At 41.5% G+C, this 21,105-nt stretch overlaps 2 protein-coding genes across 2 annotated transcripts in view; both read right to left on the bottom strand.

Annotated features, from left to right (window-relative positions):
• Positions 1 to 21,105, bottom strand: part of NEXMIF (neurite extension and migration factor) — a 143,505-nt gene that overhangs the window by 8,273 nt on the left and 114,127 nt on the right. The gene's annotated exons all lie outside the window — the stretch shown is intronic.
• On the bottom strand, positions 3,585 to 4,067 carry LOC138413960 (putative CENPB DNA-binding domain-containing protein 1). The gene has a single exon (XM_069540341.1). The coding sequence runs from the start codon at positions 4,065 to 4,067 to the stop codon at positions 3,585 to 3,587; it is 483 nt and encodes a 160-aa protein (XP_069396442.1).

Raw genomic sequence — 21,105 nt, 5'->3', positions numbered from 1 at the left:
CTAGGTGCTGGGCTGGATAGAGTTACAGAAGTTATCTCATTTTGTACTAACAATCACCTTGTAAGGTTGGTTCTACTAGGTTCTTTTTTTTTTTCTTTCTTTTTCTGGGCTGCACAGTGTGGCTGGATCTCTGACCAGGGATCACTAGACCACCAGGCAACTCCCTTATTTTTTTCAAAAGGGCAAACTGAGTATCATAGATACTAACTTAGATACTAACAGAGGTACTATATTAGATATTAACTTAATGATTATCAATTATTTGGGCTTGTTTTTTCTACAGAATTAGAAGGCTAAATCCTGAGCAGACAATCCTTCAGTTCTTTCCTATGACTTTTCAAATCTTAGCTCTAAATGACACAACTTAAAGGTATGTATTTTCCCACATTTTTATTTATTTATACCTTGGCTGCTTATAAAAATGATTCATGAGAGGGATTATAATTCTTTATAGCTACAATACAAACAGCTCTGGGCTTGCTTTAGCTCTTCTCAACTGATCAGCATTTTAAGATAGCAAATTTTGTGAGGTTATTAAAATCTATTTTGAGCTAAAGTTGATTAACACTTTTGGAATAATGTACAATAAGTTGCTTTGCTGATCATGGTAAATCATACAGTGTGTAATGGCACTGATCTAACATTAGCATGGAGACAGGTATTTTGAAGCAAGAAAATGCTCATTTAAAGTGGAAAAGCAACCACTCCTACTTGGCTTTCCCCTCAGTTGGGCCTGAAGAGGGCTCATAGATCCTGTCCCAGTAGGCTGCTATGCTCTTGCCCAAAGGTCTTTAAGGCTCAGGTCTTCTCTTCACCTCCCCTCTATACTCCCAGTCTAGATGACCCACACGAGCATTTGTGTTGGGGGCTGTCCTTGGCCTTTCCCAGCTGAAAAAAGTAATAAGGAAAGAAAGTATATCATATTTCTGCCTATGGACCTGGGACAACATAGCCTTTGGGACTGGAGTAGTGCTGATCTCTAGAATACCAGTTTAAATCAATTCAACAAATTGACTATGTACTACCTGTGGTCGTGGTGGTGTACCAGAAACTGTAGTAGAAAAGACAGGTGACTGAGACTAGATCCATGTTCTCAAGGTGCTCAGAGTCTATGGGGGAAAACAAGCCATAGACAAATTCTAATAAATATATAATATACTGAAAGAGAGGCAAAAAGTTTCTACAGGAGTTCAAAATGGAGAGAAATTATTCCACTTCTAGAGAGGAGGGAAATCAGTGAAGCCTTCACTAATACAGCAGCATTTGAGATGGACCTTGAAGGATGGTCTTTCAGGAGGTGAGGATGGAAAAGTATAGAGGAGAGAAAGGCATTCCAGGCTGAAGGAACTTCATGAGATGCCATGAGTCTCTCCCTACTCCAGTCTATCTAAACAACTGCTACAGAATCATAGGCCTGACAACTTTCCTTGCATATAACACCCTTTTCAATCAATATTCAACTTCTCAAGTTGTATTCTCCTTTCATTCTCTTCACCTCCCCTCTATACTCCCAAATATTCTAACTCTCTCTGTTTCATTAATATGCTAGACCATTTTTTGCTTCCAGGAGTCTTGCTCTTGATATTCTCTCTGCCTGGAATGCCTCTCCCCACTCTTTCCCCTTCCTCTATTCCTTCCCTTCTTCCCCCCGCTTCCAGCTTCTCTTTCATCTCCCTCTCCTATTCCCTACTCAAAGTCTCCCTGACACTTTCCTTGACTCTTCCCACCCCAAACAAAATTTGTCCCTTCCCTTCTCTGGTTCCCAAAGAACTTTGCTCTCCTCTGTGTTTATCACCTTATATAAACATTACTTCTTTATATCTGATACCCTCAAAAGACTAAGCACCCCTCACCTCCACAGGGCTTAGCCCAAACAGTGCTTAGAACATGGTATATACTCTGTAAAAGATGACTAGAAGATGATGTTGAATGGTAGGAAAAGATGGCGGAGAATTTGGGGAACAGTAGTGGTTGGCTAAAATACAGTAAGTTCCCTATGTTCAAACGAGTTCTGTTCCGAGAGCACGTCTGTTAAGTCCAATTTGTTCGTAAGTCCAACAAAGTTAGCCTAGGTACCCAACTAACACAATCAGCTATATAGTACTGTACTGTAATAGGTTTATAATACTTTTCACACAAATAATACATAAAAAATAAACAAACACAAAAGTAAAGAAAACATTTTTAATCTTACAGTGCAGTACTTTGAAAAGTACAGTAGTACTGTACAACAGCTGGCATACAGAAGCTGGCATCGAGTAAACACGCAAGAAGAGTTACTGACTGGAGGAGGGAGAGGAGGTGGGAGATGGTAGAGCTGAAGGATTCTCAGCAATAGGAGATGGAGGACAAGCTGCAATTTCACTCACGCCTGACATTGATGGCACAGGTTCTGGTTCCTTGCTGGATTCAATTCTATCTACCCTCTTGAAAAAACGATCCAGTGATATCTAGGTAGTAGCTCTTTTTTCTCGTCATAGATGACACGGTAGCACTGGATTGCATTGTGAACGGCTGCTGCAACCTTAGTGTACCATTCTAGGTTCGGATCCTGTGCCTCAAAAATTAACAGTGCCTCCTCAAATAAAGAAAATCCCCTTGCCATTTCCTGCATCGTGAATCTCTTCAGTTCTTCAGTTACTTCTTCTTCCTCTCGTCTCTCTTAGTCCTTTCTCTGGGCCTCCATTTCCATCAGGTTTTCATTAGTAAGCTCCTTGTGTTGCACAGCAAGGAGTCCTCTTGCAGATCTAGCTCCAGCTTCTCACTGAGGGTCACTAAGTTGCTGAAGACCTCTTTGGACTCCTCATCCACCTTCTCAAATCCATGAAAATCGTGAACAAATTGCGGGCAAAAGTTCTTCCAAACCCCATTCATGGTGACTGGCGTAACCTCACGCCAAACAAAGTCAATGTTTTTTATGGCCTTGTAGATGTTATAGTACTTCCAAAATTGTCACAAGGTTGATCCTGATTCATCACTTGCCTTTACTGCCTAATGAAAAGTGTGACATAAATAATATTTCTTGAAAGTCACTATAACTCCTTGGTCCATAGGTTGGATGAACGACATAGTATTCGGTGGCAGATGCACTACTTTGACATTGGGATGAAAGTCGTCCATGAATGGGGGTTGGCCGGGAGCACTGTCAAGCAGCAAAAGAATGTTGAATGGGACGTCCTTCTCCAAGCAATATTTCTCTACCTCCAGGATAAAGTGGTGGAAAAACCAGTCCTGGAAAATGGCCTGTGTAATCCAGGCTTTGGGGTTACTCTTCCACACAACAGGAAGAGAGCCCTTGGCTATGTTTTTAAGGGTTCTTGTGTTCTCTGAATGATAAACTAAGAGAGGCTTCAGCTTCATATCGCCGGAAGCATTGCCACCAAATAACAGAGTTAGCCTATCCTTTGCTGCTTTATAGCCTGGCACCAACTTTTCCTCCTTACTGATGTAACTTTGGTCTGGCATCCTCTTCCAGGACAGTCCTGTCTCATCCATATTAAAAACATGCTTGGGTAAATACGTGCCTTCATCAATAATTTCTAGTAGCATTTCAGGAAACTGCCAGGCAGCTACCATAGCTGCAGTCACTGCCTCACCACTTTTACTTCGTGAATGTTGGCTCTAGCTTTGAACCAATGAAACCAGCCATGGCTGGCATTAAAATATGCACCCTCTGATTTTTCTCCGTGTTTCTTCTTCAAGTCTTCATAAAGGCTTTTAGCTTTCTCTCGAATCAGCATTAAGCTGAGCAGGACTCGATGCTGATGCTGATCCTGCATCCACATACTGAGAAGTTTCTCCTTCTCCTCCATCACTTTTCCATGTTTCAACATTATTGTTGACATGATCAGCACAGCAGACTTCACATGTTCCATGTTCTTGTCCTTGTTCTTTAGAATCGTGCCGATGGTTGAATGATTCATGTTATAAGAATGAGCGACGTCTACCATCTTTTCACCTCGCTCCACTCTCTCAGTTACTTTCACTTTTCTTTCCACTGTTATCACTTGGCACTTTTTAGCAGTACCAGCTACATCACCTCTGCTTTTATGCTTGCTTCCGGACATCCTGGGCTGAAATATAGATATTGCACTACTGTACTCTATACAGTACTGTAAAGTACACAAAAGCATGACCACTTGTAGAGGATGCATGCATGTAACAGTGTACACCAGACACATGAACTAACTTACATGAATGGACATGCAAACACATGTTCGCATCTTTGAAAGTTTGCAACTTGAAGGTTCGTATGTAGGGGACTTACTGTATCAGGTACACATAAGAAGATATGATTGAAAAGGTAAGAACTATACTCTGGGGCTTCCCTGGTGGCGCAGTGGTTGAGAGTCCGCCTGCCGATGCAGGGGACACGGGTTTGTGCCCCAGTCCAGGAAGATCCCACATGCCGCGGAGCGGCTGGGCCCTTGAGCCATGGCCGCTGAGCCTGCGCGTCTGAAGCCTGTGCTCCGCAACGGGAGAGGCCACAACAGTGAGGGGCCCATGTACAGCAAAAAAATAAATAAATAAATAAAAGAACTGTACTCTGGAGGCCACCCAAATCCTAACTCAGGAAGACACTGAGGGATTTGAGCAGAGGAATGCTATGATTAGAACATTAGGACCAGTGAGGGTGGGAGAATCAGAGTTAAGAAAATAGGTTAGGAGATGCGACATTCAGGTGTGAGTAGTCAAGAAGATTAGAATTAGGGAGGAGGAAATAAAAATGGAAAGAAGATGTTAAATTTGAGTAGAACTGCAGAGGTGTGCTGCATAGATTTGGAAAATGATTTCGATGTGGCAGGCAAGGGAGCAGATTTGGAAAATGATTTAGATGTGGCAGGCAAGGGAGCAGGAATTGGCATATAGAGAGAAGACAGAGGTCAAGGAGTTAATAGATGGTTGTAAAAGGAGCATTAGGGGTGGTTGGATTCCAGGTTAGAGTAGCCTTAGAAATACAGTGCCAGGATGTTCAAGGTGAGTAATAAGCCAGTTGTGAGGTCCAACATCGATAATGGAGCTGACAAAGGTCTTAGCTGTCATACTGGAAAGGAGGCAACTGACCAGCAAGCTGTTATAGATCTACAGGTTCGGTTAGGGACTGAAATGGATCAATGAGATAGGACTGTTGTAGCGAACAGGTCCACAGAAGGTTTCCAGGTTAGCCTAGCCAAGATCTATCTAGTCTAATCTTCCCAGTTTAGCTCCAGTCAGTTGATGGATGACAGAATCAGCATTAGTACAGAGAGCACATACTTACCCATAATGCTACCTGGCTAATTCAATTTTCTAATATCTACCAGGATTTAATGATACTAGGTTAGAAATATGGAGGTATGATGCCTTTAAGTACAGAAAACATGCTTAAAAGAGGAGCCGTATAAGTTTAAAAATATTAAGGATGAGAGAGACATCAAAAAAAGATGATCACAGTAAAACGCTAAAAAGAATTCTATATATCTCAAAAGTATGGTATGAATCTATGTTATCTCTCATGATAAAGATTCCAAAATTCAAAAGATATGCACAGCTCTATTTACAATAGCCAGGACATGGAAGGAACCTAAGTGTCCATCGACAAATGAATGGATAAAGAAGATGTGGTACATATGGAATGGAATATTACTCAGCCATAAAACAAATGAAATTGAGTTATTTGTAGTGAGGTGGATGGACCTAGAGACTGTCATACAGAGTGAAGTAAATCAGAAAGAGAAAAACAAATACCATATGCTAAAACATATATATGGAATCTTAAAAAAAAATGGTTCTGAAGAACCTAGGGGCAGGACAGGAATAAAGATGCAGAGGTAGAGAATGGACTTGAGGACACGGGGAGGGGAAAGGGTAAGCTGGGACGAAGTGAGAGAGTGGCATGGAGATATATACACTACCAAATGTAAAATATATAGCTAGTGGGAAGCAGCTGCACAGCACAGGGAGATCAGCTTGGTGCTTTGTGTCCACTTAGAGGGGTGGGATAGGGAGGGTGGCAGGGAGATGCAAGAGGGAGGGGACATGGGGATATATGTATAGCTGATTCACTTTGTTATAAAGCAGAAACTAACATACCATTGTAAAGCAATTATACTCCAATAAAGATGTTTAAAAAAAAGTTATGCACAGAAAACTCATATAAGAAGTGATATCGCATGGCACAGGGATATTGGCTCGGTGCTTTGTGACAGCCTGGAGGGGTGGGATAGGGAGGGTGGGAGGGAGGGAGACGCAAGAGGGAAGACATATGGGAACATATGTTTATGTATGACTGATTCACTTTGTTATAAAGCAGAAACTAACACACCATTGTAAAGCAATTATACCCCAATAAAGATGTTAAAAAAAAAAAAAAGAAGTGATATCACATAATGGATGGAGTATAACCACTAACTAGCTGGGTGTCCTCAGGTAAGCTCCTTTCCCTCTCTGGTCCTCAGTTTTATCAGCTATACAATAAGAGAATTGAAGCAAATTATATCTAAGGGTCTTCCTAACTTTGAGCAATCTATAATTCATTTAATTTTTTTTTTATTAAAAGAATGAAATTCGGGGATTCCCTGGTGGTGCAGTGGTTGAGAGTCCGCCTGCCGATGCAGGGGACATGGGTTCGTGCCCCGGTCCGGGAAGATCCCACATGCCGCGGAGCGGCTGGGCCCGTGAGCCATGGCCGCTGAGTCTGCGCGTCCGGAGCCTGTGCTCCGCAACGGGAGAGGCCACAACAGTGAGAGGCCTGTATACTGCAAAAAAAAAAAAAAAAAAAAAAAAAGAAATTCCATGTACAAGGAAAAAAATCACATATATTAAGAGTTCTGATTTAAGTTTTGTGTGATACTGAGGTAATCCTATAATGCACACCTGAGGGAACTCTTTACTCTCTTCCTTCTCATGTCCCTTCCTGTATTTGTCTGATTTTTGTACATTCCCACCCCAGTCCTGCCAGATGCAGCAAATAGGGTGCTGCTGCTGATGACAGGGCTCTGTATGTTCTTTCTGCCTTAATTTTTGGCAGCCATCAGTTTAAGGGAGGGGTCCTCTTTGCTATTAGGCTCCTGGGCAGCAGCTATAGTGGCTGCATTTTGGCATAGCTCAGTGGTTCAACATTTGGCTCTCCCTTCCTCTTACTTTTCCCTCCCTCACTACTTTTATCTGCACCATCATTTGTGATATCACCCTAAAGGAATTTCCAAAAAGAGCAAGTGCATAGGATCAAAAATCAATGAGAAAGCATGTGAAAATGCATTGTCTATGTTAAAGCACTACACAAATGCCAGAAAACCTAGTATGCAATAAGACCTGAATTAGGGGTGGACAGAAACAAGCAGAGGCATTCATGGGCTGAAGCTGGGAATAGACAGCCTCCCCACCAGTCTTTAGCTAATTCTTTGATGAGCGCTAGTAGTTTTCTGGTAGCATCTTTAGGATTTTCTATGTATAGTATCATGTCATCTGCAAACAGTGACAGTTTTACTTCTTTTCCAGTTTGGATTCCTTTTATTTCTTTTTCTTCTCTGCCATGGCTAGGACTTCCAAAGCTATGTTGAATAATAGTGGTGAACGTGGACATCCTTCTCTTGTTCCTGATCTTAGAGGAAATGCTTTCAGTTTTTCACCAATGAGAATAATATTTGTGGTGGGTTTGTCATATATGGCCTTTATTATGTTGAGGTAGGTTCACTCTATGCCCACTTTCTGGGGAGATTTTATCATAAATGGGTGTTTTTCTGCATCTATTGAGATGATCATATGGTTTTTATTCTTCAATTTGTTGATGTGGTGTATCACACTGATTGATTTGCGAATATTGAAAAATCCTTGCATCCCTGGGATAAATCCCACTTGATCATCGTGTATGATCCTTTTAATGTGCTGTCGGATTCTGTTTGCTAGTATTTGTTTGAAGATTTTTGCTTCTATGTTTGTCAGTGATACTGGCCTGTAATTTTCTTTTTTTTGTGATATCTGGTTTTGGTATCAGGTTAATGTGCCCTCGTAGAATGAGCTTGGGAGTATTCCTTCCTCTGTAAATTTCTGGAAGAGTTTCAGAAGGGTAGGTGTTAACTTTTCTCTAAATGTTTGATAGAATTCGCCTGTGAAGGCATCTGGTCCTGGACTTTTGTTTGTTGGAAGATTTTTTTTTTTTTTTTTTTGCGGTACGTGGGCCTCCCGCTATTGTGGCCTCTCGCGTTGCGGAGCACAGGCTCCGGACGCGCAGGCTCAGCGGCCATGGCCCACGGGCCCACGGGCCCAGCCGCTCCGCGGCATGTGGGATCTTCCCAGACCGGGGCACGAACCCGTGTCCCCTGCATCGGCAGGCGGACTCTCAATCACTGCGCCACCAGGGAAGTCCCTGTTGGAAGATTTTTAATCACAGTTTCAATTTCAGTACTTGTGACTGGTCTGTTCATATTTTCTATTTCTTCCTGGTTCAGTCCTGGAAGGTTGTAGCTTTCTAAGAAGCTGTCCATTTCTTCTAGGTTGTCCATTTTATTGGCATATAGTTGCCTGTAAGAGACTCTCATAATCCTTTGTATTTCTGTGGTGTCAGTTGAAACTTCTTTTTCATTTCTACTTTTATTGATTTGAGTCTTCTCCCTTTTTTTCTTGATGACTCTGGCTAAAGGTTTATCAATTTTGTTTATCTTCTAAAGAACCAGCTTTTAGTTTTATTGATCTTTGCTATTGCTTTCTTTGTTTCTATTTCATCTATTTCTGTTCTGATCTTTATGACTTCTTTCCTTCTACTAACTTTGGGTTTTGTTTGTTCTTCTTTCTCTATTTCCTTTAGGTATAAGGTTAGATTGTTTATTTGAGATTTTTCTTGTTTCTTGAGGTAGGATTGTATTGCTATAAACTTCCCTCTTAGAACTGCTTTTACTGCATCCGATAGCTTTTGGGTCATCGTGTTTTCATTGTCATTTGTTTCTAGGTATTTTTCGATTTCCTCTTTGATTTATTCAGTGATCTCTTGGTTATTTAGTAGCATATTGTTTAGCCTCCATGTGTTTGTATTTTTTACAGATTTTTTCCTGTAATTGATATCTAGTCTCACAGTGTAGTGGTCGGAAAAGATACTTGATACAATTTCAATTTTCTTAAATTTACCAAGGCTTGATTTGTGACCCAAGATATGATCTATTCTGGAGAATGTTCCATGAGCACTTGAGAAGAATGTGTATTCTGTTGTTTTTGGATGGAATGTCCTATAAATATCAATTAAGTCCATCTTGTTTAATGTATCATTTAAAGCTTGTGTTTCCTTATTTATTTTCATTTTGGATGATCTGTCCATTGGTGAAAGTGGGGTGTTAAAGTCCCCCACTATTATTGTGTTATTGTTGATTTCCCCTTTTATGGCTGTTAGCATTTGCCTTATGTACTGAGGTGCTCCTCTGTTGGGTGTATATATACTTACAATTGTTATATCTTCTTGTTGGATTGATCCCTTGATCATTATGTAGTGTCCTTCCTTGTCTCTTGTAACAGTCTTTAACATCTATTTTGTTTGATATAAGTATTGCTACTCCACCTTTCTTTTGTTTTCTATTTGAATGGAATATCTTTTTCCATCCCCTCACTTTCAGTCTGTATGTGTCTGTAGGTCTGAAGTGGGTCTCTTGTAGACAGCATACATCCAGGTCTCGTTTTTTTATCTATTCAGCCAGTCTATGTCTTTTGCTTGGAGCAATTAGTCCATTTACATTTAAGGCAATTATTGATATGCATGTTCCTATTGCCATTTTCTTAATTGTTCTGGATTTGTTTTTGTTGGTCTTCTTTCTTCCCTTCTTCTTTTGTTCTCTTCTCTTGTGGTTTGATGACTAACTTTAGTGGTTTGTTTGGGTTGTTTTTCTTTTTTATGTGTGTACCTACTGTAGCTGTTTGGTTTGCAGTTCCTATGGGATTTTGATATAGCAGTCTATATATGCACAATGTTGTTTTAAGTTGCTGGTCTCTTAATTTCAAATGCAATTCCCATTTCTTGCATTTGTACTTTCCTCATGGTTGCTGGTTTTGATATCATATTTGTGCATTGATGATTTCCTACTATTACTTTATGTTTGCCTTTACTAGTGAGCTTTCCCATTTGTGATTTTCTTGTTTCTAGTTGTGGCTTTTTTTTTTCTCCCCACCTAGAGAAGTTGCTTTAGCATTTGTTGTAAGGCTGGTTTGGTGGTGCTGAATTTTCTTAGCTTTTGTTTGTCTGTAAAGCTTTTGATTTCTCTGTCGAATCTGAATGAGAGCCTTGCTGGGTAGAGTACTCTTTTTTTTTTCCCCCTGGTAGCATATTCTTGGTTGTAGGTTTTTTCCTTTCATCGCTTTAGATATATGGTGCCACTCTCTTCCGACCTGCAGTTTCTGCTGAAAACTCAGCTGATAACCTTATGGGGATTCCTTTGTATGTTATTTGTTGCTTTTCCCTTGTTGCTGTTAATATTTTTTCTTTACATCTAATATTTGTCAGTTTGATTAATATGTGTCTCAGTGTGTTCCTCCTTGGGCTTATCCTGCCTGGGACTCTCTGCACTTCCTGGACTTGGGAGACTGTTTCCTTTCCTATGTGAGGGAAGTTTTTGGCTATAATCTTTCAAATATTTTCTCAGGTCCTTTCCCTTTTCTTCTTCTAGGACCCCTATAATGCAAATGTTGGTGTGTTTAATGTTGTCCCATATGTCTCTGAGACTGCCCTCACTTCTTTTCATTCTTTTCTCCTTATTCTGTTCAATGGCAGTGATTTCCACCACTCTGTCTTCCAGTTCACTTATTTTTTCTGCCTCAGTTATTCTGCTATTGATTCCTTCTAGTATATTTTTCATTTCAATTATTGTGTTGTTCATCTCTGTTTGTTCTTTAAATCTTCTGTCTTTTTTAAACATTTCTTATATCTTCTTAGTCTGTGCCTCCATTCTTTTTCTGAGATTTTGAGTCAGCTTTAGTATCATTACTCTGAATTCTTTTTCAGGTAGATTGCCTATCTCCTATTTATTTAGTTCTTCTTGTGGGTTTTTATCTTGTTCCTTCATCTGCAATATATTTTTCTGTTATCTCATTTTGTCTAACTTTCTGTGTTTGTGGCCTCCTTTCTGCACCTGAGGATCATATTTCCTCTTGCTTCTGGTGTCTGCCCCCTGGTGGGTGAGGTTGGACCAGGGAATTGTGTAGGCTTCTTGGTGGGTGAAGCTGGGTCTTGTCCCTCTGGTGGGCAGAGCCGTGTCGAGGGATGTGTTTAGAGGTGGCTGTGAGCTCAGTACATCTTTAGGCAGTCTGTCTTCTGGTGGGATGGGCTGTGTTCCTATCCTGTTGGTTGTTTGGCCTGAGGCTTTCCAGCACTGGAGCCTGCAGGTTGTTGGGTGGGGCTGGGTCTTGGTGCCAAAATGGGGACCTCCAGGAGGCCTCAGTCCAATCACTATTCCCTGGGGCCTCTGCTACTGGTGTCCTTGACCCCGCTGTGAGCTACAGCCAACCCTCGCCTCCCCAGGAGACACTCCAAGACCCCTAGGTAGGTGTATCCCAGGCTCCTATGGAGGTACTGCTTAGTGCTGGGTCCCAGTGCATATGAGACCTTGTATGCACCCTCCAAGAGTGGAGTCTCTGTTTCCCCCAGCCCTGTGAGCTCTTGCACTCAAGCCCTGTTGTCCTTCAAGGTTAAATGCTCTCGGGGTTCTTCCTCCCAACTCCAGACCCTCAGATTGTCTTGGAGGACTACTTTTATGTGGGAATGCCCCTGTGTAGCCTGTGTGGGTTTAATATTTTTTGATGCAAGGGCTGTTTTTAGTTTAGATGTCTGCCACCTCTTTCTTCAGTGTATGCTGGCTGTTATCCCCTTGATAAGAGGTGTGACTATTGTTTTGGTGACCAGGGCCTGCAATGGATATTGAGCAGGCCTCCCCTTTGCTCTGTAGTTGTCACTGCCCTGTCAGGGGTGGGATCTGCTCCCTAGTTTTTGGAGTACAGGCCCCCAGATCTGTTTGTTAGCTGTGTTTCTGATCTGCAGGACTGAAGGACTCCCACTGGGAGAGAAGCCACTGAGTATTCCTCCTTCGGAGCTGTTCACCTGTGGGTGTGCTTTGTTGTGTCACCTTTCACCGGCTGTGCGAGCTCTCAAATTATACTGCTGTTGGCACTGCTCTCGGCCCCACCTTAATCATGGGTATGCTGGAAGTTGGCCCTGGTCTCTCTCAGGTGTTGTTTTCACCAGGACGTCAGCATAGACCCACTGAAGTCAGGTCCCAGGATTGCAGTAATCATGGAACTGAACTTGCTGTGGGCGCTATGGGGGCAGCTCAGACTCTGGCTGGGCTCAACCCCCACATGTACGTGTCCACAAAGTCCACAGCTGCTAAAGATAGACCTATCTTGGCTGTGGGAGCACTCATTGTCCATTCAGATGTTCTGCAGACGCTGAGTTTACAAAGCTGGTCGCAGGAGTGTAAATCTGCAGTTTGTGCAGTTGTGAGGTGAGATTTCAGCTCTTCTTCCTTAGGTGCATGGCCCCTGGGGCTCAGCTGTGGTTTCAGCTACACCCCTGCATGTGGGTCACCCCACCCGGGGACCGGGTATGGAGGAGAAGGAGGCAGTGGCTGGAGGTGCAAGATCCTGTCCCGTTGGGGATGGGTCAAAGAGGAGGACGTGGCAGCTGGAGGTGTGAGACCCTGCCCTGGTGGGAGTGCTTCTTAGTACCCAGGGAGGCAGGGGCTGGTGTTCAGGGAGAGAAGCTGCAATGGTGGCCTCACGCTTTGTGTGTCACTCAACAATCCCGTTTCACTTACATAGCAGTCTGGGCTTCCTCCATGAGCACTCCTGGTTGTGGAGCTCCTCACTACCATCCCCTCAGGTTGTCTCCTCACAGCCAACAAAAGTCCTCTCCCTGGGTCTGCTCTCCAAACCCCATGTTCCAGCACCCATTCCCCGTCTGCACCAGCGGGCACACATCTTAGGCTGGGGTGCACAGACCAGTTGCTGCATTCGCCTCTGAGCCCTTGAAGCTTCCCTTCTGTCCCAGCTGATCTCCCCGCTGGTGAGGGGGCTTCCCCAGGTGCAGGAACGTCTCCTCACCTTCAGCTCCCTGCCAGGGGTGCAGGTCCCATCCCACTTACTCTCCTCTTCTTTTTCCCTTCTTCTTTGTTTCATCCTACCTGGTTACATGGGGATCTTTCTTGTCCTTTAAAGTGTCCGAGGTCCTCTGCCAGTGTTCAGCAGGTGTTCTGTGAGAACTGTTCCACTTGTAGATTTATTCTTGATGCATTTGTGGGGAGAGGTAAACTCCACATCCTCCTACTCCCCCACCATCTTGACTCCTCCTAATTTATAAACTTTTAGACCATAGGTAGCTCAAATTTACTGGCACTCTCAGAGTCCCTTTGCTTTTGCAAAATAATTATATTTTCAGGACCTCTGCCTGCTTTCTCTCTCAAGTTCAAGGAACAAGTGGTAGAGAAACCCAATCACTGTCAGGTCAAGAATATGAAGTATTTCTTTCCCCAAAGAGTCCCTTTCTTCTTGTTGCCAGACCCATATGGGCTGTATAATGGCACATTAGTTACAGGGAGACCAACCTGGAACACCCATTGATGTGTACAAGATGGTGAGTCCTTGGAAAGACTGTGCCACTGTATCCTGGCACTCTGTGAGAATGGGTTTATACAAGGTTTGTGTCCTAATCACAGAATGCCTTTGTTGCCAGGCAGCACTGAGTTACATGTAATGCTTGAGTTCAATGACTGTAGGCTGAATTATCTTTTAACTTTCTCTATATGGATCTCTTTTCTTATTACTAATCTAGCCTGTTAATTAAAAGTTTAAAATATTATTAAATTACTTTAAGAAATATAACCACTGAACCACAGGGCTAGAACGATCTAGGAAGATAGTCAAATCCCCTAATCCCCATTTTACAAATGGGGTAACCAAGTCCCATAAAGGGGAAACTACCTGCTCAATGTCACACAGTGAGTTGCTAACACAAAACATCCTTGGAAATATCCCCATGGCACCAAGTGGTTATTTTTATTTATAAGCTGAAATATAACTTATAAATAAAAATAACCACTATTCAGAGGGCTAACTTTTTGTTTGTCTTTACTGGAGGAAATACTGTCACAAATAAGAAAAATGTCCTTGCTTATCCCGAGATGGGGAGTGGAAGGGAGTGGAGAAAAAGCCAAACCCTAAACCTATCTGGGAAGGAGGAACTGCTCTTCCAGCCTCTGGCTTCCTGAGCTCTGTGTTTTCACCATCAATATAACAGTTCTGGGAACATCTTTCTCTGTTACACATACACACACATCATGTTCATGTATACTCAAAAAAAATTCATGGTGTATTTCTTTTCGCATTGTGGAAGCAGAATGCTGCGTATTGAACTAGAGTTGGGAGACAAGAGGAGCTGGGAGTTCTAAGATAAATGCAACTACTTAATAATGCCTAGTCAAAACACCACTTGAAATTTTGGATGTAGGTTTGAGGGACCAGAGATACCATGACCAGAGATACCAAGTTAAAAGGTTTTTGAAAAAGTCCCAAGTGATCACAGTAGATTTCTTTTATAGTCTTTTACTTATCTTTTACTTCATCTTAATCCCCAAAGCAGGAAACAAGAATCTAAAGAAATAAACATCAAATTAACTACTATATTTATTTAGAACCCCTAAGGAATTACAGCTGTATCTACTCATTTCCTGATAGCTATTTTTAGTAAGTAGACAAAAATCATCTATAAATGGTTCCAAGTAAATTGAGGACAACACATAACCAAATACAAAACATCCCATAAACAAAAGTGATACTGCTAACCTGGCCCAGGAATTTGGAATCAATCTTGGTCCTGTACTGGAGTCTTCCCATGGGATGATGAGCTAGCTGTTACAGCTAGCTGGGGTCCTCAGTTTCACCACTGATAAAATCTCTGGCCTTCCCGTCTAATTTCAGAGATAGTTCCAAGTCTTTCCCAGTATGTGTACTTGCAAGAGCGGTACCTGTCCTCTATTCTAAGCAGTGAAGAACAGCATAGTTCAACATTGATGAAGATCTATAGATCTGGGGCTTAGTTGAGTACCCTACTTCCTTACCCTTTTTGGCTATGTGGAAACCAGTACAAACAGCTGGTTGGAAGGCTGGGACTGTCACATAGTGTGGACATATGTTAACTACTTACACAACTATTAAATACCTGTTTTATATGTTAGACTATGCCATGACAAAAACAGAAGTGAGAAACACAAGCTCTACTGCCAAGACATTTACAGTCTAGGAGAGGTAGGAGTATATTTGGCATAGCAGGTACCTCTCAGTGTGACAACTCTTAGATTGGCTCAAATATTTACTTCTATATTTTGATTTTACTTTCAAACTATTCTCCTAGCCTTGTCAATCTCTAGGATAGGTCTTCCAGATACTGGTCCAACTAGTATTTCCTTCACCAAGGGGGGAAAAATTCCCCCTGATCTGTATGCCCAAGGCTTAGAAAAATGAATCCACTTTTGATCATTCCATGAAGATAAGTGCAACTTCCCACTCGACTCTGGACTTGCTCTTGCTAAATACACAGCTGCTAGCAAGTGGTGAGACTACTTTTTCAGATCCCACCCCACCCTCCTCACACTGCTTTTGCAGATATGCTTGTAGTAGACAGAGCTTGACAGTCACTCTCAAAATGACAGGTTGGTAAATGCCTGGATCTTTTCACAACGAGATGATCTATCACTGCCAAAGGTCACAGGTCCCAGACATCCTTCACCAGTAAGTGGATTCCACCAGGGTATCTCTTTGTATAGCTACTTATATGTAGAGAAAAATACTTTAAGATGAGTTTGACCCTTTACATATACGTATAGAAGTTTATTTAACATAGGAAGGAAAAATTCCAATAACCCACAAAGGCACCCAGCTACCCAATGCCATATATTCACAAGACCATGCACCCCTATCCCATCAGGAGAATTTTTGTTATATTCCTTTAATTTTCTACATAGGGCCAGGAATGGTTATCCAAGGGAACAAGGGAAAGGATAGGGGTACAAGGTGGGGATACATTAGAAAAGAAGAGGGGCTGGATATAAGAATAGGTATGTTGCCACTCTAGCTGGAGTTCTGCAACAGCCTAGCAATCATCTGTTGCTATTATCTCTCTATTCTGGCCCCTGGCAATTCATTACTGTCACTCATAGCCAAGGCAGCAAAAAAGCCCTCATAGCAACAGAATCTCTGAAATGGCTTCTTGGGATATCTTCTACAGCACTCAGCTCAAGCCAATCCTGGCTAAAACCATAAAGATGGCATTCTGGGACACTGTGCTCATTAAAGTCTATATAGGAAATACCCATTGCATGTGCAGTTCCAAAGCCTACATTTGCTGAAGAGCAGCAGTCGGCTCTGCAGGAGTTGTGCCAATTCCAGTAGCCAAGTCCACAGCAGGTAAGAACTCTCAGGGCCAGGCTTCTGGAGGTTCACCTACTGATGAGAAAAACAAGTCCTGGAAAAGGCAAGGGTAAGTGCTGTTCTTTCCTAGTGATACTGGTTTTCTTAGGTTCCTTTGCTATCTTCTCATCTACTGGTAGGGCCAAGTGTTTCTTAAAAGGAATGTTGCCTGCAACTACAGCATCTATTTATCTTTTTTGTGCCAATATCTGGGTTCATTTGCAACTTCTAACCTGCGCCATCCAATACAGCAGCCACTAGTCACATGTAGTTATTTAAATCTAAATATAAATTAATTAAAATTAAATGAAATTTAAATGTCAGTCTCTTACTCACACTAGTCATATTTTAAGTGCTAAGTAATCACATGCAGCTACTGGTTACCATATTGGACAGCACAGATACAGAACATTTTCATTATCAAAGAAAGTTCTGCTAGATAGAACTGTTACGCTTACCCCCCAATCATCTAGTCACCTTCTCTGTTTGTATTTCTAGCATTTTATTTATCTTATTGGTCTCAGGCAAAGAGGATTGATGTCATCATATTCCTCAATTCATCAGTAATCAAAGTAAAGGTTCTTTCTTGCCATTATTCATTTATTCCTACACTCTTTCATAGGTAACCATTCTAATGTGGTAAATGTCTATCTTTGTATGTGTTCTTTTAAAAGAACATATTGTTTCATGTGTATATTTTAAAATTTTATGAAAATGATACATACTATAGATCTCATTCTTAATTTCTACTATGAATCATGTTAAGATCCATTCATACTTCTATATATCTAATCTGTTGCTTTTATCTGCTGTATAATGCTCTATGGTATGCACCCACCACATTTAACCTATTTGCTCTCATTATATTATAATTATAATAACCTAGGATGCATGGCTTAGCACTTTATAGAACTCTTGGCAGAAATTCCTGACTTCCTAGAAAATCTTCAAAGAAAATTATAACCAAAAGTACTTGTAATTTGAGTATGTGACCTCACTTTTTTTTTTCCCTGTACGCGGGCCTCTCACTGTTGTGGCTTCTCCCGTTGCGGAGCACAAGCTCCGGACACGCAGGCTCAGTGGCCATGGTTCACGGGCCTAGCCGCTCCGCGGCATGTGGGATCTTCCCGGACCGGGGCACGAACCCGTGTCCCCTGTATCGGCAGGCGGACTCTCAACCACTGCGCCACCAGGGAAGCCCGTGACCTCACTTTTAATTGTGGGTATCTTCACTCCCTGGAACATACGCTCTTGTCCTATCCTTCAGTATTCTAACTTACTGGTATTCCTTTTTGCCTGTTATTGGTCACTGTCCATTTTTTGATTGGCTCTGGTCTTATATGAGATTTCTTCCCTATTCTTGACTCCAAATAATGGTTTTCCATTAGTCTTTGGCTTTTATTACCTGGACTCAGGTTATCAGTTTGTGAAGTCCCTTATCTCTTCTTTTTATTTCTGACTCTTCCTGTAACTCCTGCTGCCACTCAAGATTCAGTTCAATGGGTAGTTTCCTGGCTAAAGTTTTCACTGAGTAGTGGGGGTTAGAGACCTAATGGAGACAGGATTGCTGCACTGATAACCAAAGACATTCAGTGCCTAGTGGGAGGTTTCACATTCTCTGTTAGCTTGACATAACAGGGAAATAACCTTTTAATCCAGTGCAACATAATTTATTGTAGTGTTATCCAGTTCAAAGATGTTATGAAAAACATCCCCAGAGAGATTTAAGATTTCAAAAACATCCTGAGTTTGAACTTAATTCAACTACTCCAGAAGGCTAAAACAACAAAAGATGACCTTTTAGGCACTTCATATTGTCAGGCACTGTTAGGCCAGATAATGTCATGCCAAATTAGAATGTTTGTCTCCTGCGGAGGGAGGAGGGTTGGTGGGAAGGAGAGGTTGAGGGTATGTGTTTTAATTAAAATCATCTGTCAGTGCTAATGACCTAACATTTAAAAAATGATTATTCTATAGAGATAAAAATAAGGAATTGAACAGGGGATACTTGATGTCTTTATGGTGTCAGAAAGGGAACAAAAGTATGTTCTAATCATCTTTGATAAGGGATGAGACAAATAGGAACTCATTTAGAGGAAAAAGTCCAGAACAAGGGGACTCAACACTGATGTTAAACTCAGGGAAGAAAATTCAAGCAATGTGTTTTCTGTCTTCAAATACCTGAAGAGATATCACAAAAAAGTGAAACTAAATTTTTTTTTCTATTTCCTACCCACTGGCATTCAGGTGTCTTTTTTAAAATTTAATATTTATTTATTTGGCTGCATCAGGTCTTAGTTGCTGCACGTGGATCTGCATTGCAGCATGCGAGATCTTTCATTGCAGCACGTGGGCTCTTCGTTGCGGTGCGCAGGCTTCTCTTTAGTTGTGGCACGCGGGCTCCAGAGCGCACAGGCTCAGTAGTTGTGGCACATGGGATCTGTAGTTGTGGTGCACAGAATCCAGAGCACGCAAGCTCAGTAGTTGCGGTGTGCGGGCTCTAAAGTGTGCAGGCTCAGTTGCCCTGCGGCATGTGGAATCTTAGTTCCCTAACCAGGGACTGAACCCTGCATTGGAAGGCAGATTCTTAACCACTGGACCACCAGGGAAGTCTCTCAGGTATCTTTTTAAAAAAATTTTATTGAAGTATACTTGATTTACAATGTTGCATTTAAATTCTGCTGTACAGCAAAGTGACTCAGTTATAGACATATATATATATATTCTTTTTCATTATGGTTAATCACAGGATATTGAATACAGTTCCCTGTGCTATACAGTAGGACCTTGTTGTTTATCCATCCTATATATAATAGTTTGTATCTTCTAAATTTGTTTAGTCAGACCACAATGGGAAGTAACTTGAGGGAGGAAGACTATATAGTTCAATATATGAATCAACAGAGGTGTGCAAAGATGAAATCGATGCTGACGGAGGGGCATAGGGAAAAAAGTGAGCTCACTAGCTCTATTCAAGCAGAGGCTGGGCAAAAATTCAGCAACATTAAAGAACAGATTTGAGCATTGGATGGAGAAGCTGGACTAGATGACTCTAATACTTTATAATTCAATGTGACAGCAAGAAATCATTTGTAAAAATCTGAAACAAATTCAAGGAGCTGTTAAAAATATATAAAAGAAATACAGCAAAGCCAATAAAACTGGATCCTATTCGAGCTACCCAGTCATGTGTGTGAGAAAGGGAATAACAGAAGACATTCCCACACTCTGACACCAAGTACCACCTTGGATATAGGCCCATAGCAGCAAGGAGCATGGCCTGTCCAGGGACTCAAGTCATGTTGAGTCAAGATTTTATAAAGGACAGAGAGACTCTCACAGGAACCAAGGCCCTTTGGGCACTGGAGGAATGCTATTAAAAAATAAAAGCTTAAAGAACCAATCTATAGTTTTTTCTCAGCCAAAGTCATGACAGTTTTTCCAAAGCAAATAAGATACATGCAAATTGGCCTAGGTAGATAAGGGTTCCTGCCTTCAGTACATTGGCACTACCTCCCCTCCCAACCTAAAAAAAAGGTGTTTTCTCCAGGAAGGCTTTGCCACATTTTTCCAGGGCTCTGCCTGGAGTTTGAAAGCTCAATGACATGACACTCCACTTGGCTGGATTTTATTGCCTGCTGTACTCTTCAGTTTCCCTTCTAGCCCAGACTCAATTACAATCAAGGTTTGCAGAAGGCAAACAACATGCAGTGAACCTGTCACAGTGCCAATTAAGCACAAACATATCCTGAAAATTAAAATGAAAATCAAATGTCAACACTATGAAAAGAAACTAACAGCTTCTTCAGAAATGATGAATTAAAGGCAGAGAGAAGGAAAAAACCAGCAAACCTGCTCTTAGCCTAGCAATGTAGCCCTGGTCCTGTTATATAATATTCCATCATCTCCCACATCTGCATACTCTATATCTTTAACAAATTGTTTATGTTTTAGCACATTTATAATAAAGATATCTTAATGTTGATTTCATAAATTTTACTTAGTGTCACATGGTTGCTCTGGGTTTCCAAGACAACAAATGTACTTTGCCCCAGCCACCCAGTAAATCATGACAGTTCACAATCTTCAGGTCTCACCTGTGTGTTGACAGGACAAGAGACGCTTTATGGCCTAGGGAATGGCTTCAGCATGGTGGTGGTGGCTAGCATCAGAATTGGTTAGTTTGAAATCCCTGATTACACAGATCAGATTTATTTCAATAAATCTGGTCTATGGAATCAAAGATCCCAAATCAACCTTAGGGCTATAGTCCAAAAGTAGCTACCAGTTACTGTTATATGTCCCCTCAGTGCCTAGTACAGGGCTTAGTAAATATTAGTTTAATTTCTTTTTCTCCCCTTTTCTCTCTATAACTACTTCAGTTCCAGAGGCAAGTGGTACATAATATCATAATAATAGTGAAAATAATAATAGCTAATACTTAAATAGTGCTATCTTCCTTTGGAGATGGATAGAAGTAGGGATGAGGAAAATAAATTAATCAGTAATGAATGAAGTCAGTAGGCTGGCTTCTAGTCCCCCAGCTCTGCCACTTAGTAGCTATGTGATTCTGAGGACATCCTTCAAACCCCCCAAGTTCCAGTTTCCTCATCTGTCAAACAAAAGTACAGGTTTCCCCCACTATCTGAAAGAAGAGCATCCCCAGGGAACCTTTTATAAGCCAAAATGGTG

The sequence above is a fragment of the Delphinus delphis genome, chromosome X (genome assembly GCF_949987515.2).
Source record: "Delphinus delphis chromosome X, mDelDel1.2, whole genome shotgun sequence".
Classification (NCBI taxonomy): domain Eukaryota; kingdom Metazoa; phylum Chordata; class Mammalia; order Artiodactyla; family Delphinidae; genus Delphinus; species Delphinus delphis.
This window is presented reverse-complemented; position numbering and strand designations above follow the sequence as displayed.

Coding starts and splice junctions, on each gene's coding strand:
- LOC138413960 (XM_069540341.1), bottom strand. CDS start 4,067: ATGTCCGGAAGCAAGCATAAAAGCAGAGGTGATGTAGCTGGTACTGCT.